The sequence below is a fragment of the Penicillium argentinense genome (assembly GCF_028826775.1).
Source record: "Penicillium argentinense strain IBT 30761 chromosome Unknown utg000009l_segment0_segment0, whole genome shotgun sequence".
In the NCBI taxonomy this organism is placed as follows: domain Eukaryota; kingdom Fungi; phylum Ascomycota; class Eurotiomycetes; order Eurotiales; family Aspergillaceae; genus Penicillium; species Penicillium argentinense.
Window position 1 is genome coordinate 4,417,602 of NW_026622668.1, and position 23,303 is coordinate 4,440,904.

At 48.7% G+C, this 23,303-nt stretch overlaps 8 protein-coding genes across 8 annotated transcripts; 4 read left to right on the forward strand and 4 right to left on the reverse strand.

The window, feature by feature from the left end:
* Positions 1 to 1,817: 1,817 nt before the first annotated feature.
* Positions 1,818 to 2,275, forward strand: N7532_009222 (uncharacterized protein; the record flags this gene model as incomplete). Its single annotated transcript, XM_056621713.1, has 2 exons — positions 1,818 to 1,821; positions 1,902 to 2,275. 2 exons carry the CDS (start codon positions 1,818 to 1,820, stop codon positions 2,273 to 2,275), a joined length of 378 nt encoding a protein of 125 aa, XP_056472519.1.
* Positions 2,276 to 2,633: 358 nt separating this feature from the next.
* Positions 2,634 to 2,921, forward strand: N7532_009223 (uncharacterized protein; the record flags this gene model as incomplete). Its single annotated transcript, XM_056621714.1, has 1 exon — positions 2,634 to 2,921. One exon carries the CDS (start codon positions 2,634 to 2,636, stop codon positions 2,919 to 2,921), a length of 288 nt encoding a protein of 95 aa, XP_056472520.1.
* A 1,361-nt stretch (positions 2,922 to 4,282) lies between these two features.
* N7532_009224 (SDR family oxidoreductase) lies at positions 4,283 to 5,267 on the forward strand (the record flags this gene model as incomplete). The annotated part of the gene is made up of 4 exons (XM_056621715.1): positions 4,283 to 4,318; positions 4,377 to 4,463; positions 4,513 to 4,668; positions 4,731 to 5,267. The coding sequence occupies 4 exons, from the start codon at positions 4,283 to 4,285 to the stop codon at positions 5,265 to 5,267; spliced, it is 816 nt and encodes a 271-aa protein (XP_056472521.1).
* Positions 5,268 to 6,719: 1,452 nt separating this feature from the next.
* N7532_009225 (uncharacterized protein) lies at positions 6,720 to 7,136 on the reverse strand (the record flags this gene model as incomplete). Its single annotated transcript, XM_056621716.1, has 2 exons — positions 6,720 to 6,798; positions 6,859 to 7,136. 2 exons carry the CDS (start codon positions 7,134 to 7,136, stop codon positions 6,720 to 6,722), a joined length of 357 nt encoding a protein of 118 aa, XP_056472522.1.
* A 1,952-nt stretch (positions 7,137 to 9,088) lies between these two features.
* On the reverse strand, positions 9,089 to 11,627 carry N7532_009226 (uncharacterized protein; the record flags this gene model as incomplete). Its single annotated transcript, XM_056621717.1, has 4 exons — positions 9,089 to 10,855; positions 10,917 to 11,058; positions 11,159 to 11,450; positions 11,522 to 11,627. 4 exons carry the CDS (start codon positions 11,625 to 11,627, stop codon positions 9,089 to 9,091), a joined length of 2,307 nt encoding a protein of 768 aa, XP_056472523.1.
* A 788-nt stretch (positions 11,628 to 12,415) lies between these two features.
* On the reverse strand, positions 12,416 to 12,846 carry N7532_009227 (uncharacterized protein; the record flags this gene model as incomplete). The annotated part of the gene is made up of 2 exons (XM_056621718.1): positions 12,416 to 12,608; positions 12,779 to 12,846. 2 exons carry the CDS (start codon positions 12,844 to 12,846, stop codon positions 12,416 to 12,418), a joined length of 261 nt encoding a protein of 86 aa, XP_056472524.1.
* A 1,844-nt stretch (positions 12,847 to 14,690) lies between these two features.
* N7532_009228 (uncharacterized protein) lies at positions 14,691 to 16,145 on the forward strand (the record flags this gene model as incomplete). The annotated part of the gene is made up of 1 exon (XM_056621719.1): positions 14,691 to 16,145. The coding sequence occupies one exon, from the start codon at positions 14,691 to 14,693 to the stop codon at positions 16,143 to 16,145; it is 1,455 nt and encodes a 484-aa protein (XP_056472525.1).
* A 5,242-nt stretch (positions 16,146 to 21,387) lies between these two features.
* Positions 21,388 to 22,299, reverse strand: N7532_009229 (glycoside hydrolase family 18 protein; the record flags this gene model as incomplete). Its single annotated transcript, XM_056621720.1, has 3 exons — positions 21,388 to 21,893; positions 21,945 to 22,038; positions 22,183 to 22,299. 3 exons carry the CDS (start codon positions 22,297 to 22,299, stop codon positions 21,388 to 21,390), a joined length of 717 nt encoding a protein of 238 aa, XP_056472526.1.
* Between the last annotated feature and the right edge of the window lie 1,004 nt (positions 22,300 to 23,303).

The window sequence follows — 23,303 nt, forward strand, 5'->3', positions numbered from 1 at the left end:
CTGAAAGATCACGGAACATTGTCTGTGACGACGAACTGAATTCTACCACAATTCCCACATTTGTCAACCTCGCAGCAAATGAGCCCCTGCAACGGCAGGAATGAGATTTAAGCTCAATAGATGGCATGAGCATGGCATCAGGAGATTGTCGACCGCTTTTAGCATCGGAACAGCAGGTAATTCGGAAGGCTTCGTCAAAACCCTGCTGTGAAGCCGATACCGCGAATTCTTAGTCACCAGGCTACATACGTCCAACCACTGTCGTTAGATGATGGTAGAGTGCAGCCGTATTAGAAGCTCGCTGTATATATTGCTTCAACTGGCGCAGATCATTACTGTGGAGTGGTGCGCGTGAAATTCGGATTGGCGAATCATGCTGGAGCTGCGGGAAGTGACCATGTCCCACTCAGCAAACCCCGATTACTTCGGCCTGTCAACAGCCCAGGAACCTGAGACCTTTTCTTCTTGTTCCATATCATCGGAGCCCATATCAAACCAAAAATGCTGGCTGTGCAGACCATGGAAACCTTTGAGTCAGCCAGTCTATGTTTCCTGTAACCATGATGTTTGGGAGCAGCAAAGCGAGGTTTCCATGAGCAATAAATCATGGTATGCTCCGAGTGGTGTTGGGAGTACCTTGTGGTCCCCGATACCTATGTTGTGAGTCAAAGATGGAACCCATTTGATATGGCTTTCGACATGTAATTAGAAAAACTGTCCTGATTCTGCAACCATTCGCATATTCGGTTTGGGAGGGTCCGCGGCAGATAAGTCGCGTCAGTACTGCTGTCAAAGTGTGTCTGTGCTGCTGGAACTGAGTTCAGTGCGGAAGCTTCAAGGGAATTCCTGAAGAATGCTTTCTACACGTCACCAAAACATGAGCCCTGCTGCCTGTTTTCAGAATTTTGAGACATCAGCAGTCCATGCTATTCCTGGATGAAGATCATGTCTCAACTTCAGAGTCTATCAACGCCATCTCTGCAACACAGGCATATTCCTCTTCCAGAAAAGCATCTAGCAAAGGGATTCTTCATGATGTGCCATTATATCTGAATCTATATAGCACGGATTGCAGCACAAGACCTTCATGTGCTTGTCCACAGCAAAACTGATTCCATGTTTGGACTGCAGAAAAAAAGCGCACGTGTTTTTCTGCCGTTGCGTTTTAATAGCTCGTGAGCAAAAGCCTCAGTCAGCCCGCGATAGGTTATGACCAGTGAAGGAAGTCAGCTGTCATTAGTTGCAATGGTGATCCAGAAGGAAACTCTTTCCCAAAAGATTGCTCAGGTTTGTGGTGACTTGCGTGATTTAGCTTTGGGCTTTATATCCGACGCAACTTGTAGACGGAGAAAAACGTCAGTACCTGGTTACAAATTCGAAGCATCTGAGGGAGAGCTTTATCACTGAGAAGAGCTCCCAGATAGCTTAGTTGGGTTGATCCAAGCGCAGGATGGACTTCGAATCGATTTGAGCTCGATAGCTTCACGAAATGGAGCAGAGGTCGCTCATCGTCTGCAGCATTTATAGAGGCAACCCTGAGTGATTTGGCATAGTTGGGCTTGATTTCTCAATTCTTATCGCATACATCTGGACTGTATGTTGTACACCAAGGACCCTACCTGTTGGGACCGCCCAATAGTAAGAGTACCTGAAATCTTGCTCTATAATCACGAGCGACAATTCCATGAGAGTTGTTCGCGAAAGACTGAATATATGCTCATGTACCACGGCCACCAAGACGTGGTGGCGAGTTGGTTCTTATGGAAGAATTCAAATTTGGAAAATTTGGAGCAGGATGCATCCAGCTGCTTGCATATATGGGTAAGTCAAGATGCATTCCATGCATATTTGCTTATCTTATCAAATGGTACTAGCATGCACAAGCCTATGTCTACAGACAGAGAGAAGAAAGCGGCAAGAGATTTCCACAATTTGCGGTATGGTGCCAATTGTACCCGTTGTGAAAGAGACTCATCCGCTCCTGGGAGATGAACACGGGCTCCCAGATTACAAGCTGCAAAACACTTCGGCAACATTCGAAACAGAGGAAAGAGCGGCACAGAGACCTGGTAAAGGCAGACCATCGCAGGACCGACGCACTTGGCAAAAGCCAGAGCTGACGATCTGCAGTGCACCAGACACAGCTGATGGGCGCATTGTATCTGACTACGGAAACATGGCGCTCGACATGGAAGCGGATCGTATGGTGCACATGCGGGACTGCCCTTATGTCCTTGGTCTGGCCTGGGTTCAGGGGATGATAAAGAATGACTGACCAACGATGGAGTCACTTCACCGGCTCAGCTCGCTCCTCACCTTTTCCTTCAAACCGTACGAAATATTCTATAAACATGTCTTCGACTTCCTCAAGCCGGAAATCGAATATAATTTCAACAATCAGAGAATTCCCAGCAATCGTTTACTGGCCCACATCGGATATTCTATTGTTGTTTCAGATGAATTCTGGGCCCTGAATATCCTCCTTTCAAAGCTACACGCGGAGAATAACCGCGTTCCTGAGCTTGATAACTAAAAGCTCCCATCGACCATCATCTACTTCAAGCAACTGATTCAAATTGGTCTTGTTGCTTGGCAGAGACAAGAAGCAAGGAATAATGAGCCGGAGACCCATCATGCGCGGTGCTCCAACAGGAAAGAATACTGGACATGAAGTACGAGAAAAATATCTCTATGGTGCGACCCAGGCAGATGCGCAGACTATTCTCATGCAAGCATTCTCAAATCTGGAAAGTTGCCCCGTACAAGTGGCAGAGCGCGTGGGAAATGCCACCACTCTATACCAGACAGAAGACGAGCAGATGGTCATCGTAATGGTGCATATGCATGTCACTGAAAGAGCGAGCCGTTACCCAGTCGGTTTTGAGAACACCGGACATCCGCGCCGAACAACCTCTATATGAGCCTGCGACCTAAAAACATGCCAGAGAAATCTTTGCATATGATCTCTATCCAAAATTTGAGGTCACTATTAAATTGGATACCGTGATGCTTCAGCAAGGTCTAGAGTCTAGATAAGACAAGTGTTGTCATCCGACGTGCTCTAGATCACTTGCGCCAAGATCAAGTCACTCTCGACGATTTTGATCTCCTTGCCATTAGATTCGCCGGTCGTTTTCCCCTATCCGAGGCCACCTACATCAAAGATATCTTCACATCTTTACAACCAGGTCCGCAGATTCTCAATCATGATCACCTACGCGATCTCCAGATGCCTGTCGTGGAAGGTCGAACTCTTGGACGGCGCCGATATTTCGTCTCCCATCCGCTTCGACGAGTAGCGGATAATCTCGACAATTCCGACCTTTTAGAGAACGACAAAAAACCGGGATGGACTCCGTGAAGTGGGCCACATTCCCAGATCTGCCTGATTTGACGTCGAAGTTCAATGCCACATCTCTCCTTTTCCACACGCATGGATTCGCGCTTGTCGCGTCGCTGCCTGTCCGGTGGCTTTAGGGTTTATCTTTCCATTCACTCCACGGAATCTTTTCTCTTTTACTCTCCTCACGACCTCACACCGATCGGCCGCCAGGACTAGTACCGCGTTGGGAAATGTCTTCCCGTACATGGCCGTACATGGGCGCAAACAGCTAGATCGGAACCAGGTACATCTGGGTGTCGTTACTGGTCAGTGACAGAATTGACAGCCTCCTTGAATGGGAGCATCTCTCACGGAGTACATAATATTCAATCGCAAATTCTGCCACCAGAACCGTGTTCCAGGATAGTGTTCAAGGCCCCTGAAGTGGATCGCAGAGTTCCAAAGGAGAAATGCCTATGCATACGGGGTTTTTCTGTTATCGAATTTCACAATCTACGCTCACTGAAACTGGATTATGGTTTTGTCTGGCAATCAAGTTTCGCTAGCATGATGATCATCATGCGATGCCTTGTCCGAATATTCTCTCAAACACGATTTCCAGGTTTGAGATATTATCGTTGGTCGAATTCGGCTTGAATTTCCCATTCTTTGGAGTGATGAACAGCTAAGGCTGTCACCCTCACCGTGGGTTTATTGTGTATAATTCCTCCAGGAAGGCGTCTCCATTCGCGGAGATGCCGAAGGACGCACGCCCCACCTCGGGCATGCCCCGCTTAGCTTCACGACTTCCTAATCTTGTTTCGCTTGGGATTTCTAAGCAGCCTTTAAGCTTAAACCTCACCTCTCCTCAGAAAACCCGCCCTTCATCCGCATATCTCAATCAACTCTTCTTTCGACCAACATTCTTCCTGCTTAGACGTATACACATTGTGACTCAATATGGAATCGTCTTTGAAAGGGTCCACTGCCCTTGTTGTGAGTACTTGGTCAACATTCCTTCTATGTGAAGATGTTAATCAGATTTCACCCACAGACGGGCGCATCAATGGGCATAGGAGAAGCCATTGCACTTGCGTTGGCGGGCAAAGGAATGAATATTGCCCTCCTAGCGCGAAGCAAAGTAGGACCCGAAATAAACATGATTAACTTTTTCCGCTTACAAAATTCAGGATAAATTGGAAGCCGTTCAGGCACAGATCGTCGAAAAGTATCCCTCAGTCAAGGCTCGCGCCTACGCAGTCGACATTCAAGTCCACACCGAAGTCGACGCCGCGGTGCAAAGTGCCATCACTGAACTTGGCGAAATCGAGGTATTGGTCAACAATGTAGGTACAACCTGCGTATTTCCGCAGATTTTTATTACAAGAGTCTAATCACTGCTACCAAGGCTGGACTGGCGCTCGGTGCACCCGCGCGCTTCTGGGAGCTCCCAATCGGACTTATCAACCAGATGAACGGCACGAACATCGCCGGAGTCATGTACACAACACATTCCGTGCTGAACAGGAGCATGTGGCCTAAGAAACGTGGCACAATAATCAACGTCTCCTCCGTAACTGGTCTGGAATGTCCTCCTTTCAACGGCGAAGCTGTTTACCATGCCAACAAGGCCTGCCTGGAGGGCTTCACCAACAGCCTTCGGAATGAGACGGCCGGCTCAGATATTCGAGTCCTGGCCCTGAGGCCGGGAGTTGTTGCTGGCAATTTTCATTTGCAACGTGTGAAGTTTGACCAGGACGCGATGGATGAATTCTTTTATGGCTATGAGCCTTTGGCTGCTGCCGATCTTGCGGATGCGGTGTGCTTTATGGTTAGTCGTCCTGGACGGACGTCGATTAAGGCTTTGGACTGTGTGCCCACTGCTCAGAGGTCGTTGACTTGTTTTGATCGTGAATGGAATTCTCGACAAGGCAAGGAGGCGTGATGGCTTCGTTCGTCTCGATAGAAATAGAGGGACTGAGTACATTCGTGCAATGAAACCTTTTTTCTATTCAAATAAATGCTGAGGTCCATTATTTCTGTGCCACACTTATTCCAGCCTAGTAAGGTTGTATTTCCCGATTATTATCCTCCTAGACATTTGTAAGCTCAAGTTTCGGCGGTCGGATTGCCTTGCGACCATTACCACAAAGACGATCTTTGTCACCAAGAGTCCCCACATCGCTGCATGCCAGCGGCAGCAGAGAACGCATCCTTTTAAACCGCCTGCATCCCAGTGCCCAGATTTCGACTTCGGCACCTACTGTGTCTTCGATGACCACGACAATTGACACCGCGTAAGTGTTCTGGAGGCAAATGTTGCTGTTAATATTTTATTTTCTCTGGAATATACGGACTGGTCGAGCCACTCGTTAAATTGTGTCTGGTACTTCGAAATTCTGTGCACCACGAAATCTTGTCTCCGGCACCCCGTGTAATTTTTCAATGAACAGTTTCTTCAAAGTCCAGAGCGCAAGTGTAGAGACTTCGAATCCCGGTGTTCCATCCTCGGCCACGGGGCCGATCCGCTTGAGATATGGTGGAGACTAGGATCTCTTTTCTAGTCACCGCACTTCCTCAAGGCAGCGCAGAAAACAAGGGCCTCGTTCTCTGTGACCGTGCAGCTCGTTTCGTGAGCGCGTACATGAAAACGTGACCACCTGCTTAACGTAATGAGCGTGGCGGGTTGCCTTTGTCCCCGCGTGGAGACCATGGATCTGGGAAAGGACGCAGCCCATCCACGTTTCCACTGGGGGTTCATACTTCCGCTTCGAATGTCACCAAAGTATGACTAGGGTATCGGTCACAGGCACAGCCAGGAGGAGGTACACCGGCAGATAAATACATGACCAATGCAGCCGGCGCCATGGTCGAAATATTCTTCAGACCTTACGCCGCTGGGTACCTGTTAGTAATACTTCGTTTTCCTGGAGCCAGCGCTCGGGATGGTCGAGAGTAGCCTCGACTGTTTCCATCCTCGCGTTGGCTTGTTGTGGGATGGAATTGGCGGTCGTGGTATTTTGGTACGCATATTTGCCAGCCAGGAACAAGAAGGTGGCTGTAGGGATCGCAGTGTATGTTCGTTCAGCTGAATTGATGAGGCTTTCTCGAGAAATGGAAGTCAGCCGGCATGTTTTGCATTAACTTGTAAACCGAAGACCGAAGACCGAATTGAGCATATCTTCACGTCAAAAACTAAACGCGAAAGAAACCGATCGTCGAGATTGCCATGAGCAACGAAATGGCACCTGAGTTCAAAAATTAGTCGATCCGAGTCTACAACGAATATATCCATACAACTTACCAAGTGGTATGTTCATATAAATACCAGATCTTTCCAGTGAGCGGACCAGATAGCAATGGGCCGACCATGAGTCCTAGGCTATACGTCGCCTTGTCACAGCGAGAAGTCCCTTGAGCGACCTCCGTGCTTTCCGAAGATACCGGGGTCTCGTCTTCCAATTTTGCCAACGCGGCTAAAGCGAGTTAGAATTCAGTATTCTATAAAAGCAAATTAGCAACGGAATGATACTTACCCAGTAATTGAACAGTCCAGCGCCGCGGATAAAGGAAAACATTGTCCCGACACCGAAAAGCCCCGAAACCAAGACGGCTTCTCCATAGCCCTCTGGTCCGGCCCAGGAAGCGTGTTTGTGCCTGGAAAGTCCGATAAATGTAAGCAACGGCGCCGTGAGATGCCACGCAACGCCGGCAGAGTATCGGGTGCTGATTCGGTCACGCACCAGCCGATGACAGGGCCGAGGAGGATTGCCGAAAGTTGGATCGCGAGGAAAACCATTCCTACCAGTAACATATTCCAATGAAATACGTTCCGAAATGTAGTGGATGTCTCGTTTCGAACAGGATATCACAAGCATACAGAGAAGCACGTTTTCGCGAATGCTAGCCAAGACGCAGGAATCCCGAAACATGATACCACAGAAGCTTGTCGATGAAACGGGTGTCTGTAAGGGGATGTATCGCGATCGGGCTGGAGAAGTGTTGATGTCTCAGTATCTTCTGGCATAATCTCTTCGTCGATTGGGACTTCCCTTTTTCGGGAACGTGTGATATTTGACAGATTTTTCTTATCAATCATCAGCCAGGGGGCAGAAAAAGCAAGTATTAGTAAAGCCAAAGGCACACTCCACATCGGCCAGTATCCCATGAGCTCGAGGATTGCGCCCGTGGCCATGGGTCCGGCGAGGAGTTCCTGCCGCGATAAATGAGAAGGCTGTGCCGATTGCCCTGCCGACGTGCTCGGCGCCCATGTTCTCGGTTAGAGTTGAGAAGGCTACAATCCAGATGGCGCATCCTGACATTGCTTGGATTCATCTGCCGATGAAGACGAGTTCGACTATTGCGGTTAGGGTTAGTTACTGATGGAGATGAAGAGTATCTCAGCGACTTACTGTTTATCATTGAGGTGATCAGGGCATTGCCGATGAAGCCTCCTGCTAGAGCCATCAGGAGTGGTGTCTTGTGGTTCGGGGTCTTGTCGGCGAAGTGGTCGAACAGCGGTGCTGGGAACACGGCGACAAGTCCATGGGTAGCTAGCATGGCTGTCGTGAATCACTGGGTCAGGGACGGGTTCATGCGTAGACAGACCTCGAACACGTGTGGGAAGATCGAAACTCCAAAGGCATACAAGAATGACCCTATGGATGATGCGGGATTAGATGAGGGGCTCTTTTAATTTGTGTACTTTGTGTGATGACTTACCTGTAAAGAGGATAAAGATGGTCGTGGGCAAGATGAATGCCTGGGAAGCGCGCCAGTGCGTGCCTCTGGGAGCTGGAAATCGAAATCCATCACGAGAGAGCAGCATCAACCCCCAGGAAGATGGAGAACGATGAAAATCATGCGAGATCGCATCTTGGTTAAGAGGGCGGCAGCGTCGATCATTGCGGCAGGGAGGATGTGGAGAGAGGGAAGAGTGGATCGGATATCACCTTGCAGGAATACGCAAACCCGCTTGACCACCTCGCAAGGCGGCGAGGTAGCCACCGCAATGCCTCAAATCGGGCAGAAAACATCTTCTGTATCTTGATTCTCGTGTGGGTGCACTGCTATTCGCACGATCTCTTGAGTGAATATGAAAATTGTCGAGGAGTAAATCCGTACTGTGAGCCGGGATCGACGGCGCAGCGCTGGTATTACCATCTGCATCATCTTGCATTAGTGCATGAGACCCTTGCTTGATCCATCGCTCATAGCAATGGAAAAGGCTGCAATCAGCCCCGCGCACAATGCAGGATTCAATCATGGCACACTCAATATGCAGGTGCAAGTAAGTCTACTTGGGAGAGTGGATTCTACGGGAGTTCAAAACGTGGACCACCTCATAAAGAATCAGCAGCATTGAAATTTTCCTGAGCTCTCAGATTGATTCATTTTCAAAAAAAAGTCTCCCATACCCCATCCTTTCTGTTAAAAAATATCTTCAAAGCAGCCTTCTGACTATTTCATTTTCAATTTCTTTTTCCAGATACTGTTCTCTCCGTGAAGAATATCTTTCAAAAATCTTCAAACTTACTCTTCGTAAAAATAGTGGCTCAGTCACCGTTGTACTGGCCACGCAAATCCGGAACCGACATGCTTCGCCCCCGGCGATCTGGATAAAGATGATCATTCTCCGTTGGTATGATCAAAGGCTCCTCGATCTCAGGCTGGTCTGCGGGTCTGGCAGGAGTCGAAGTAGTGACTTTATCTTGGTTGGGGTTTGTGACCTGGATGCCGAGACGTGCAGCCTTGTGGACGAACCTCTCAAACATATTGAGGGGGGCTAGAGAGAGCAATCTTTTCTGACTGAGTGCGATAGGCACTTACCACTGATTGCTTCGAACTGGCAGACTGAGTCGTGGATCGAGGAGGGTTTATACGGGTCACTTTGAGCTGCTGAGGTGTTCCGTACACGATCTCCGTCGTCGAGGAAGCCGCCAGGGATCCTTCACACTGGCTCTGGGATTCGTAAAGAATAGGAGTTTCTGGCTGAATGTGGCCGGGACTTACCTCTAGCTGTCCAACACTTGACGGTTCGCTGTTGGCGTACTGCGGGGAGGGCATGTTAGAGGGTGATTGGCTGATCGCAGGGCCGGTGGGTTGGATTTGACGGTTCAAGTGATCACGGAAGGGCAAAGAGGAGTAAAAGCGGCTGGAAGGACCGCGTGTAGGTACAGATTGGCGGTTCGGGTACTGGGCGACGTACTGAGGACCGGGCATGGCGGAGGGGAAACGGCCGAGTGAGGCGTTTGCTGGTAAACCCTGGTGATAGTCAAAGGGCTGGGGCTGGAAGTGAGTATATGCCGAGGTGCCCCATCTATGGCCTGGGTCAACAAACCTTTCACTGAGACAATCGGCCCAGTTGTTGTACCAGGTTGACTGGAAAACGACGGGAACTGCATAAACATTTCCACCGAATTGCAGTGGATCCAAAGGCAGAGCTCCTGGCTGGGGCAAGTATCCTGGCTGTCCCCAGCGATCCCATGGGTGAATTGGCTGGGCAGCCGCGAAATTTCCACGGGGTCCACCATAAGGCTGGTTGTAGACCGGCTGGGTAGCTGGCGGGTTTGCAGCGCTGTTTTGACGGGAGTGGAAGGGACTGAGCAGCACTCTCTGTCGTCCAGAGCGTGGCTGTGCCCAAACATTCGGTCTGTTGTAGTTTCGCTGAGCCGAGGCGGGCCTGAAGAGACGAGCATCAAAAGGCAGGTTGTAGCCATGCGGGGGAAGAGGCGGGTGTGAATAGCTGCTGACGCGAGAGTGTGACGGGCTCATGGCGACAGCTGTCTGCTGCGAAGAGTGAGGCTGTACCCCGACGGGATGTCCGACATACGGTTGGTAACCCTGCTGGCCAGTTGGTGCCATTGAATAGCTGCTCATACGAGAATGCGATGGACTCATGGTCAAAGGTCTCTGTTGGCCTGACAAGCGACGACGCCGTACAGAAATATTCCGCCCACAAGATCTTGGCTGAGCAAGCGGAGCCAAACCGGGATGACCATAGGGCTGTGGATCTGCCGGTTCGTGACCGACTTCGCCGGGTTGCAAGGGCTCCATTTGATGGGCTTGAGGGGGTGATGTTTCCTGGGCATCTCCTCCCTTATCCGCAGGCGTAGCCGGATCGGCATCTTCCTCTTTTTTCTGATACTCGTCGCGCAAGATTCCGCAGTACGAGTCTCCCGATATAAGGTACTCCAGAAGAGCAAGAAGGAGAGAAGCGAATTCAGAAAAATCACTTTTGACCCTCAGATCATACTCACGGGAGACCTTGACCTCGAACATCCGTTCTTCAGCGGTCCCGAAATACCGCTGTCGGTGCGTCAGGCTATTGAGCCAAGTTCTTTTGATCATCTTGCCGGGAAACCAGGCCTTTGCAAGGCTGGCTTTGGTCCCGTGCATGACGACGTGGAATCCTTCCTGGTCTCTCAGGAACGCCTTTCGGGTGTACAGAAAATGCTGGTTCGAGAACAGCTGGCCCAGGAGGAGCTTGGCCTTGCTCCAGAGTACGGTCTCGAACGGCTCCTGGCGCTCGGTCTAATTGATTAGTTAGTTTTGTGTTGTTTATCACTCACCTTTCTCTCAGTTCAGCACATACCGAGGACCATGTGAATGCCGGACGGTAAGTCCGTTCATCATGGTCGAATTTCATGGCCATGGAGCCATTCGTCGAACGGGCGTCCGTCTCCTGCCGGCCGTTGTTGCCCTCATACCAGGGGATGAACCGGCGGCGCTCGGGTCTGTGGATGGGAGAAGAATCGTTAGCATTTGGTCTCATCATACCAGAAAGGATCAAAACCAGTCTGAGAGATGATTGAATGAATGATTGGAATCACTTACCTCAGGGCCACCTCGCTGTGCGCCCCCACAGCCTTCTTCAGCGACACACTGTCGCTGATCTGTTCGAGAATCTCGAACATTACCGTGTCCTGGGCGTTGATCGCCCCGACACTGAGTGGGGTGGAACTTTGCTCCATACCCGCCTCCCAAATCCCCTTCTCGAAAGGGGGAAGATGGGGAAGAGCCACGAAGGCCTTGTGGAATGGACCCGTGGGGATTGAGGACGGGTCCACCTCAACATTTCGAATGTCATCAGTGGTGGTCGACGGCCAATGCTTTCCACTGATGATTTCTGGGATACTGTTAGCGCTGAAACTGATAACTTGCATGCGGGTGGAGAAGAATGAAAAGGGTGGTACTCACTGTTGTCGTCCGCCTTCTGGCGAAACGACTCTGGGATCAGCTCACCGGGGAGCTGATTCAGGTAGTAAACTACCTTGAAACCACCTACGGTGGTAATGCAGGCCATTGCGGGCAAGGGAGGGGCGAAAAGAGATGAAGGCGATGGATTTCGGAGATAAATGTCACGGAACACAAAGAGGGGGAGATGAAAACGCGTTGGTGATGACTTTGTAGAGGAGAGGTTTTTTTTGGCGCGATTCAGGGAATCTTTATGTGTGCGTGTTGTTGACGCCTACGGCAGGCACCCCAGGTGATCATGTGACGGCGCACCTTCCGGATTCAAATACAGCAGAATTTCCGGGTTATTCATCTAGAATAGGGGGGGGGGGAAGCCTTGAGCTGAAATTCAATCTCTAAATATAAACAAATCCACAACACGTGTTGCGTGGCGAATAGCCCGCTCACCATCAGTGAATCATGGTAAGCATGTCACTCATCAAATGTACACAGAACCTTGGGGAAATAGACCACTCCTCCACCGTTAATGTACACGCCACAGTCAAGTTTATTGTTCGCGTTTTTCAAGTTATCAGTGCAGGTGATGTTTTTCCAACCACTGTAGGTGACTGTTCCTGGCGCATCCGATGATCCTTCATAGTAGCAAGGCCACTTGCCCAATGGACTCAGGTATCCCAGTCAACTTCTCCCCTGCCAAGATCGGATGTAAAATTGAAGCTGGGAGGGTAAGGAACCGAGTCAGTGATAATGTCGCTGTGGTCCCATTTAACTAACTTTGCTGTCAATGTCGGAATCTCTATAGACGTCCGCGGCCCCGGAGCAGAAGTCTCCATTTCCATCATCGAACTTTTGCACGCCCCAATCCACGTATCCGGGGATAGTCGATCCCTCATATTGTTATAGGGCAATAGCAATATCTCCAGAAATCTTCAGTGCTGCCGAGGCTGCCGACTGGGCGGCAGCAGCGGCAGCGGCCGTGGACGAGGAATAGACCGAATACTCGGAGGCAATGACGCTGTTTACGCCAACGGAGGTAGCTTTTACAGCACATGAAAGGGCGTTGTTGACATCGACGTCTGCTGGCACGGCGCTGGTACAATAGCTGATCGTTCCGTCAGACGCTGTCACCTTTGCTCTTGTAGCTGTCGAGCTGGTCAGGGATGGTGGTGTTGTTGTTGTCCAACCACAAGGATTTGTATCTCTTCTGCCCGCTTGTGCTGGGCATTTGGGCGTAAACACCGGCTAGTCCATCGCACTAACAGCCATTCGAGATCATTCCAGATCTTGGTATGCGTAGCATGAGACAGAGGGGCCAGTGGTGGTGGCATGGGTAGCAAAAGTTGTGGAGGGAGCCATGTTTTTCGAAGAGGAACCAGATCTGCCGGAAATAGAGCTTCTTTGAGATATGTCAGCATGTGCATTAACGTATTCGGTAAGCGAGTCGGCCACGTCACGCATTTTTGGCCTTGGTCGAAAACCTCACTCAATTCAACCACCAACCATGCCTCCAAAAGCGTGTCAAAAGTCAAGAAATTTAACTAGCAAGAAGGAAGAATCTTACTTGCTATTGGAGCTTTAAAAAAGCACGAAATTTCGAATATTCGTGAAGCAGCACGTACTTATGATATACCTCGCTCTACTCTTCAAGACCGATTACGTGGAAAGGCATTTCACAATGAATCGCGCGCCAACTCCCATAAAATGAGTCAAAATGAAGAGGAATCGCTTGTACGATGGTTCCTATTGCTTATTCAACGTGGAGCACCTCCCCGACCGTCACATATACGAGAAATGGCCAATATTCTTCTTACTGCGCGAAATATCACACCTATTCAAACAGTAGGAGAGAAATGGGTATACAACTTCATCCAACGACGTGATGAACTAAAGTCATGCTTCTCTCGACGATATGACTATCGGCGTGCTCAATGTGAGGACCCTAAAGTTATAAAGGAATGGTTTAATCGCGTACAAATTACCATAATGCAGCATGGGACTAGATATGCAGTGAGAATAGTATTATTCCTATCTGTATGCCTGCCCATTCTTCGCATCTACTGCAACCTCTGGATGTTGGCTGTTTTTCACCATTAAAGCGTGCATACGGACACCTAGTGGAGAAGAGAATGCGCCTTGGGTTTAATCATATCGACAAGCTTGACTTCCTTGAAGCTTTCCCTCAGGCGCGTACAGAGATCTATACTACTAGCAATATCTGCAGTGATTTCTCTGCTACTGGGCTAGTTCCATATAACCCAGAGAGGGTGCTTAGCCAGCTTAATATTCAGCTGAATACGCCAACACTACCAGGCAGTCGGTCAACCAATTCAGTACCTAAGACACCCTATACCACCAGGCAGCTCGAGAAGCAGGCATCTATAGTGAAAAGAAAGCTTCAGAGGCGCGTACAGGAAGGCTCCCAAAGTCCTACCTCTTCATTAGAGGTTCGATTGGACAAAATCATTACAAGCAATGAAATTGCTTTAAATGAGGCAGTTCTTATGCGTCAAGAAATTCGCGATTTACGAGCTGTACATGAGAAACAGCTTCGAAAGCGGAAGAAGTCTACTAGGCAGCTTACTGCTGCAGAGGGTTTTTCTATTCAGGAGGGCCAGGAACGATTTCTACAGGAGAATCAGGTCTTTGAAGCTCAAGATACTGTGACTAGGGATCCAGGGCTTCCTGCAGTTGGGCTACGCGTACGCGCGCCACCGCAGTGTTCTAATTGTCATATTCGGGGGCATACTAGGGTTAGGTGTCCTAATCCGCCTAGTAATTAGTTTTATATAGAAATGCAATTGTTTTGTTGGTGAAAAGGTGCTTGAATCTCACCTAGTCGTGGAAATCGGGTGGCGGTGGCCGACTCGCTTACATGGCCGACTCGCTTACCGAATACGTTAATAGGCAATCTAGATAATCCACCTCCAAGCTAACTATGGATTCCGACAGTTTTTAGGGCCGCACGTGATCAAAGTAGCCATGAGAATACGAGGTAACTGCCAGAGTAAACCTCCTGCCATGTTGGCAACTTCGCATATGAATGGAACATATACCTACTTGACGTCCCTGTTTCTATCTTGCCACTTCCTCTTTACCGTGCTCGACAGTGAACTCATCGTTGTGCGACGCTTTTCGACCTTGAGCCCCTGATCGGCTGCAGATCTCTAAAAAAATGAACACTTCTGTGTCAAGTTTGACAACTTTCCCTCTGGAGGTTGTCATAGAGATATGTCGGCAGCTTGAGGCCCCCCAGGACCGATTGAATCTTGTATGCTGTTCGCGACAATTCCATAAAATATTCCTGCCATTGCTCTATCAAAAACTATGGGTTGGGGGCGACCTCCTCCGCCCAATTGTCCAGCTTAGCGAGACTCTTGCTAAGAACCCGTCTCTCGCAGCGTGTGTGGAGGCCGTACATCTGTCCGCCTGGGAGACAGAACAGGGAACCCACGAGGCAGACTTCGAGAAAGCGCTGAGATTACACAAAGAATATCCTGCCATCGATGGTGAAGATGAACTGTATGATTGGTCGCTAGATGAGAGCGTCCGTTTAGATCGCATTGACTACGGCCCTCTCTACGAACAGGCACAGCGCGTGACTCGCTCTACAGACAAAGCAGACTTCTGGCTGGATGCGTTGCAGATCGGAAGTGGCGACGCATGGATTGCACTACTGCTTACCTTCTTGCCTAATCTGCGGCGACTCGAGGTTGAGTTCCCTTCCGGTCCCCTGTGGCTCCACTTTGTGATGAGATGGGCTGCAACTCGGGACGTGATCTCTCTTCCGGCGGCCTCTTTCCCGCCAATCTCTGAGGCGTATGTGGACTGGAGCCCCCACGACATTTGCATATGTGCGGAGCACGTTATGCCTTTCTTCTTGTTACCATCAATGCGCCGGTTTTACGCGAGCGATCTGGATGGCAGCGTAACGGGCGGTGATGACGAGTTATCGAGGTCAACCCCGATGTATGGGACCTCGTCCGTTACTCACATTGAGATCAATGGGTGTAATGGGGGATGGGACCTGTTCAAGGTGATAGGCTCCTGCAAAAGCCTCCAGTCTTTCAAATACAATCACCGGGGCTGCCTCGACTATAAACCAACGGAGTTATACGGTGCTCTTCTCCCAATGAGAGAAACACTTGACACGATATGGCTGGATATTAAGCAGAGGCACAATCGGCATGATGACGATCACCAATGCGATGATGCACTTCCTTCCTTCCGGGACTTTGCTGTTCTGAAAACACTCCATCTCAGACTAGGGAACTTGCCGGTTTTGAAGGAGAGAGAATCCGACATGTCCCTTGCTCAAGCCCTTCCGCCTTCAATCGAGACCCTGCAAATTGCGGATACAGGAAACGTCGGGGATCTCCAGGTCTTTGCCCAAAAATTGCAAGATCATGTTGGCAATGGCTTGGAGTCCACTCCCGCATTGACACAGATTGACTTCAAACCTTTGTCCAATTCTGCAGAGGTATCAGCATTGGTGGAGAGCATGACTTCAATCTGCGCCAAAGCGGAAATGAAGTTCCGAGTGCGCGGTATTCCCGGTGGTCGGACTGATTGGGGTGCTGCTGGGTTTGCACCACGTCCATCACGACCTGCCAAAATAGATCGGTTCTGACTTGACCTTCGGTGGCGATCCATACTTTACCCCGGACAGTAAAATATTTCTGCGGATTACATCTCGGATAAGCATACGCAGCCAGGGTTTAAGGTGGCGTCCCATAGTGCAGCTACTGTAGGCTGTTGATTAAGAGTTGGGGGATGTTGGGGATGAGAGAGGAGCGAGTATTTTTGTTACGATACTATACAAAGATACTCTTGTAAGTTTGGTTAGGCTCTGTATTGATTTTAGGACGCAAATAGATTAGGTTTGTCGAATAACTCATTACGGACTCGTGCATGAATTAGCTCCTTAACATTAGGGGTTGGAAATAAACTTGTCTTGCTGCAGCCGAATGAGGTTTCGGCCCGCCCTGTACAGGACTTCCGGAAAACGGTGTCACCACCTACACTCTTTCCTTGTTTCCTGAGCCCCAATGCCAAGGAACGCTAAACTATTTTAGAAACAATAAAAATAATTTGTCCTGTTTAGGCCTTGGACTGTAAATTACCAGATCATCGTATTAGCATTGCCGACTGTTTATTACCTGTCAAAGCGTGACACCTGCCACCTCATTGCCCCACGTCGACGTTCCCAATGCCATTGAGTTCTCCCAGCGGTGCAACGAACCATGGCTCCCAACCTGGCCAAGTCTACGCTCATGTTTATTCATGTTATGATAAACAGTGGCGAACTAAGTACCTCCCAAATGGCTGAAGCTGCTGGCTGCAGCAAGCGCGCAATCATAAGGATCCGGTCTAACCTACGCCTATTTGGTAGCATCAAAGCTCCTCCCACCAAAGGTGGGCGGCCACGAAGCATCACGCCGATAATGCTAGAAGCCCTGTCCCATCATCTACTCGAAAATCCGGATTTATACCTTCACGAGATGGAGCTCTTCTTTCTGGATGAATTCGATGTATCCATCCCGAAGTCCACGATCAGCGATGCCCTACGTCGCAAAGGGTGGTCTAAGAAAACACCTTGACAAAAAGCAAAAGAGCGAAATCCAGATTTGCCTGATGATTACTGTCATCTCATCTCAGAGTTCTGCTCATACCATCTCGTCTATGTGGATGAATCCGGATGTGACAAGAGGATAGGGTTCAGAAGGACGGGCTGGTCTCCCCTTGGTACGACACCTGTCCAAGTGTCGAAATTCCATCGGGATCAACGGTACCAGATAATTCCTGCATATACCCAGGATGGAATTCTACTCTCTCGTGTCTTCCAAGATTCGACAGATGCCGCATTCTTTGAGGATTTCATTTAGGAACTTCTGCAACACTGTGGCAAATATCCCGAGCCTAAGTCAGTTCTCGTCATGGATAATGCATCCTTTCATCGTTCTGAGAGGATTGAGCGAATGTGCCTTGAAAGAGGGGACAAGTTAGTGTACTTACCGCCGTACTCGCCCGACCTGAACCTGATTGAAGAGTTCTTTGCTGAGTTGAAACCGTTCATTCGGCGGCATTGGCAGTCTTATGCAGATAATCTCGGCCAAGGGTTTGATAAATTCCTTGACTGGTGTGTTGAGAAGGTGGGGACAAGGGAACATAGCGCCAAAGATCACTTCCAAAACGCAGGTCTCGATATTGAAGAGCTATAGTGGAAAATTATCAAATGTAGAGAAAACGAGAAATCTCTGAGAGACAGTACAGTACCAGCGGCCCGCCAGCACTTTTAGCAACCCTCCAGCGACGAAGTTAGCGTCTGTTTGACAGTCACCTGGGCATAAGGGCTCCGACCAGTGTACTTGCTTGGTCAATATTCTCGCAATAGTTGGTTAGGGGAAATTTGGCGAAATTCATCGTATATTATTTCGCTGATCAAGGGCATGTCGTACTGGTACGCTCACTGTTACCGATTACTAGTATTCCGGCTTTTGCATCTCGCTCTGGGGGGCAGCACAAGGGCCCTCTATCTCACGAGGGTTTAAAGAAGGTTCAACTATGACTGAAAAATTCACGAGAACAAATCATAGCCTGCCGAGCGACGAAGAATCCCGCTTCTCCACTTAGATGGTCTTCGCGTTGCAAGTCACAACCAACACGGAAGTATCCCTCCGCAACTCCCACCGTCACCGTAAGAAAGCTAACTGAGAAGAAACTCCGGAAGCTGCAGAAAACGGCGTCAGGAAAATGGTAGAGGACCTGCTTAGTTTGCCCTTTTGCTATTTGCTTAATACTAAACCCTCCGGAATGAAACTGGGCGGCTGTTGTTACAGAACAACTAAAAACGAAATCGACCATTGCCACCAGCAACTTGAAATACAGTAGAAAATGCTAAAACCATAAGCCACTCAAATCTAATCGAGACTTAGCGTACACGTGAGGCGTGAAAGGCCTCCCATAGATGAAAGCACAATGGCGGTGCCATTACAGGGTCGGTCTCATGAATTGAGTTCTTGTGCGGATGATACCCGAATCTCGCAAGATGAAATGCGCAGCCAGGGCCTCGGAGACACTATTCAGTTGTTAATCTCTCAAAATTTCATTTTCAATTTCCAGTTTTGTAACCCATGCAAACTGAGAGCCAGTGTATAATGTGGGACGATTTTCACATAGTATGTAATCAATTTGTCTATAGTCCTTTTGAAAATCGGATTGACCAATGCTTACTGTGGGGATCTGTCATAGTCACACCGCCAAGGCGTTGGCGCAGATCAAGCTCCTTACACAATGATTACGATGCAGATTACCGCGTGCAGTATGTGGTATCGGGTGGCCAGGATACATCGTCAACTTGTAATGAGCCTTGGGAGATGTGCCAATTAGGACCACCATCTGAATGTTGGTTACAACCTTGTTCCACTCCCCCACATTGCTCTCTCAATCGTGAGCTGTCCCTGCTGAACCATGCATGATTCCTTCAAGTGTGCTTACTTCCAGCCTTGCGCCCAGAGCTCTTGGCTAGTGCATCAGACGCTTCATGTTACCGAATGCAGCATTAGGCCTCCCAAGTCATTCAGCAAGCCGTCTGGCTGCCTAACCTTGCCCAGCCTTGCCAAGATGATCTTCATTCTCTACAAACAGAGTGGTATAATAATTCAACATCAATACTGACTCCTGGTGCAGCACTTAAAGGTATAAATATAGCTTGATATTCTCCCCAGAATCTCAATTCCTCATCAACAATCATCTCTAAAGATTATTTCTCACTAGGATTATTTCCACTACAACCTTCCGGTATGTACCATTCCTCCTCTTCAAAACACTTTCACTAACTCCCTCAGTCCAGCAAAATGAAATACATGTTCTTGATCGCCTCTTTCCTCGGCCTGGCCATGGCTGCTGGTAACTGTCCTGATTTCCCTTCCTGCCATTGTCCCGGGGACCTCTGCAGAATCGGTAGTGGAACCCCTGGCGACGGCGTTTGCTGCGAAGGCAAGACTTGCGTCCAGCAATCCGGAAGCGAAAACTGGGTATGTCTTTTGTCTCCTCCGGAAATGATTTCAAACTATAACGCTGACATTCTTGATATAAGTACTGCCAGTAGTGGGCTCTGCGGTCACTAGAGGGTGTCATGTATCAGCTGTGGTGAGGGATTTGGTAGACACTATACACATGTGCACTTTTCGATTCCGAGACTTGGAGTTGTTCCAATAGCAGAATCAATACTCTCACTCCTATACCTTGAATTTTGTGTGTAGTTGCGATAGATCGTAGATCGGTCAATAGCTCCCAAAAACCTTGCAATATTTCAATCTCATCATATGAACTGAATACCCGGACCTGTGAATTACGGGATCTGGTTAGTTTTGTTACTTTTAGTTCAGCTCTCTAATACACTGTCACGTAACCTCCCCTTCATTTTGCTCCAACATAAAAGACCCGACCTCGCCTCTCCCACCTCTTTTTTCTTTTCTTCGCTCTCCCTGTCCCATCTATTTGCACTCAACGTCACCCCCTTGATTTTGGCCCCCACTGCAACTGCGCCTTGACTTTTCAGCTTGTCACACTGCCCCTTTCATTTTCCCAAAGTTGCCGCTCGACCCGCCACCCAGCTTGCAATGCATATCGCCCAGGAGCGTAACCATTGGAATCCAGCCGGTAGCGGCATCATATCCCTTCATGTCGATGATCCTACTTTTTCCCTAGGAAGGTGACTGCACTATACTACGAAGCTACCTAGGTCTCCTCTGCCAGTGCGCCTTCTTCGTCTGATTCTGGTCGCCTCTTTCACATCTGCAACGCGCTGGTATGCGCTCGACGCCGCATAATCCTCTCCGTCCGCCCCATCTGAGGTTGCATTGCACAGCCCCGGTGCTACAGACTGACCCCGGACTGACCCCGGTTGTCTGGTCATGAATACCGCGGTGATGATCAGATGTCGTCATCGTCGGTCTCCTTGGTTTCTCTCCAGCCAGTCGATGAATATTTGAAAGCACAGCCGGTGATGCGGGTCAATAGCGACAATGCCGCACACCACCTGTCCTCGGTTGTTGCTGCAACCTGTGGCCATTGCCAGACAGCGACTTCGAAATCCATTATCCCGCCACTATCTAACGAGCAGCGAAGGGCCAGATAATAAGCTGAAGACTAGATTAAGCATGCATTGCATGAGTCATCGGTTAGGGCGGCGGTAATCATTTCCCGTCAACCATAGCCTGTGGTTGTTGTATGTGAAATTGGCGTAAGTTAACTCCAATTCCAGATTGGCGAGCAAATATCTAATCATCATAAGCGAGAGACATATTTGAGGATTGAAATTTATCAGTCACAATATCCTCTGCTGGCGATGGGGGCGCGGATTGGGCTTGAGGTTCCACTCGGAGAGCATGCCGCTTATCTTGTCTATGGATGTTTTTGCCTGGGATGGATAGCAAACTTGGCCATTAGAAGGAGATTACTAAATAGCACAATGAAGGTCAGTATCTCAATTCAAACTCTTCTCTTGTCCATTCATATTCTGTAATGTTCATGCACTTTTCCCCTGGTTGTCAAAAGAACAAAGTATACTCATGCGATCAGTGGTCAACTGATCGCGTGAGTATACATTCTGATGGAGTGATAATGTCATTATAAAAGGAGGTGGGAAATATGGAATTGTGGTCCAAACTTACCCAGAGGAGCCTAGTTGGTAAATATTGGTCGTCACGTTGTAGGCTGTTCATGGGTCTCCATCTTCTGGAAAGAAGCCAAACTCAACCAGATTGTCATAAACTAGCTCTACCTAGATTATTGTTAATATAAATATTGCAAGGAGCTCATGGGAATTATTGAATTATTAAGGCACTGAAATTCACAAGGTCCCTGGTCTATGGTCTCAACGGTGGGAACCAAATAGAAAATTCCACGTCCATCCCAAACCGTATGAAGGTCGAAAGGAAGATTACACCTCCATCTCCTGAAGTGCTGTATATAGCATTGCCTTCACCGGTAGATATCTTGTTCGCTTTGCGGCTTTTTATCTCTTCTGAAATTTTGTCCTCTGATTGTGGGAGAAAGTATGCTGTGAGGTTTCCAAGATCCAAGATGACGCGAGTACTGAGTTTCCTATTGAAAGGCGTGGCTGCATGGCACCAGTCCGACTCGGAACTTCCATTCAATGTAGCTATTTGATAAGCAGTCTTGTAGTACGGACTGAAGGTCACAAAATTGCGCCCTTTGCCAGCACTGGCTGTGTTTCCTTCCAATATAGTCTTTTCCCCCTCGCTCGTGGCGGGGTTTCCCTCTCCAGATTTCGACATATCGATGTCACCAATGCCAGCGATACCGTACGTCAAGTCAGTTGTGCCATCTACCGTCATGAAGCCACTTGCCTCTGTTACACTGAACTAGCTTCCCCCGTCCGAACTTGCCACGAACGGCCAACCGTAGTAGATAGAAGCATCAAGGGTACCTGCAACGAAAGCGCCGAAGCCTTCCTCGTAGTCTTCCCCGCTGATATGGCACTGGTCCGTTGTTTGCTAGTAAACGGGAGCAGTCATATCCTTCTTGGCTCGCAAAGCATCGTCAGAGCGATACAAAAAGTCAGCAGCGGTAGAGTCTGAGTACATCTGTTGCTATAAAATCGCCGAATCAGACCAGTAACGCTTGACAAGATCTCGCACCGCTTTATCAGAACTGCTTTCAGACTCCTCTCTAGGCGAATCAACTATTGCTTTCCAGTATCCGGCCACATTAGAGTAGTCAATGCACAGGCTAGTATTGTTGTTGTCACGACGCATTAATTTAATATTGAAATCAAAAGCAAAGTCGTAGACTCGTGAGGTTGGGCTGCGCCTCCTTACGTGAGAAGACAGAGATTGGTCTAAGTTGATATGGGATCAGTGGCTTTCAATCTTTGATAACTAAACATAATAAGCGCTTACTATTGGACTCGTCGATTGAAATGGTTCGGCGAGTGAATTTGGAGCGCACTATTTCTCGAGGTCAGAACCATGTAATCGCAGCTAAGTACAAAATGAAACTCACATCGTCGGTCATTTCGAAAACAGTCCCTTCCACGCCCTTTTCCATGATACGGAAGCATCCACCAACATCATCAGCCAGGCAGACTACTCGAGCTGTCAAGGCCTTATTCTCCTCGACAGTGCTCACATCCTTAGGGCAATCCAAAAAAAACAAATAGATCTGGCTTATTGTCTCGCTTCTTCATCGAGGACTTACATCCTCGGATGGTCGCTGGTCGGGTGGGAAGATATTTTTGAGATCAACAAGGGTGAATGTGGACTCAGTATTGCCGATCAGAGATGCATCAGCCACAGAGCGGAGAGCAGTCAAGAAATCATTATCCTGGTCAACAGTCTATACTATCAATCCTAATAAGCCCATGCTATTGGCGTATCGAATCTTCGTTTGGAACGTTGTGGCATCATCATATAATATCCAATTGTCATCACCATAGACAAAGTATCGCACGGCAGTATCCTTGTCGAGATGCGAAGTTGCCCTGGTATTATACAAGATGTCTGTTATTTCACGATAAGAGAGAATACCAGCGGTACCAGTACATCTACCTACTTTACCAGGGCTATTAAAAATACACCCGGGCTTCCGGCAAGAGATATCTGTCAATTTGAAAGATCGCCCGTAGAATCTAAGTCCCAGAACAATTGCAGAAGGATCAATGTCAACTTTCTAGAAAAGATCGAGATCAAGATCAATTTCGGTAATGTTAGTTTGAGCTAATACCTGGCTGCCAATAGGATTGTCGCTATCCCATACTCTA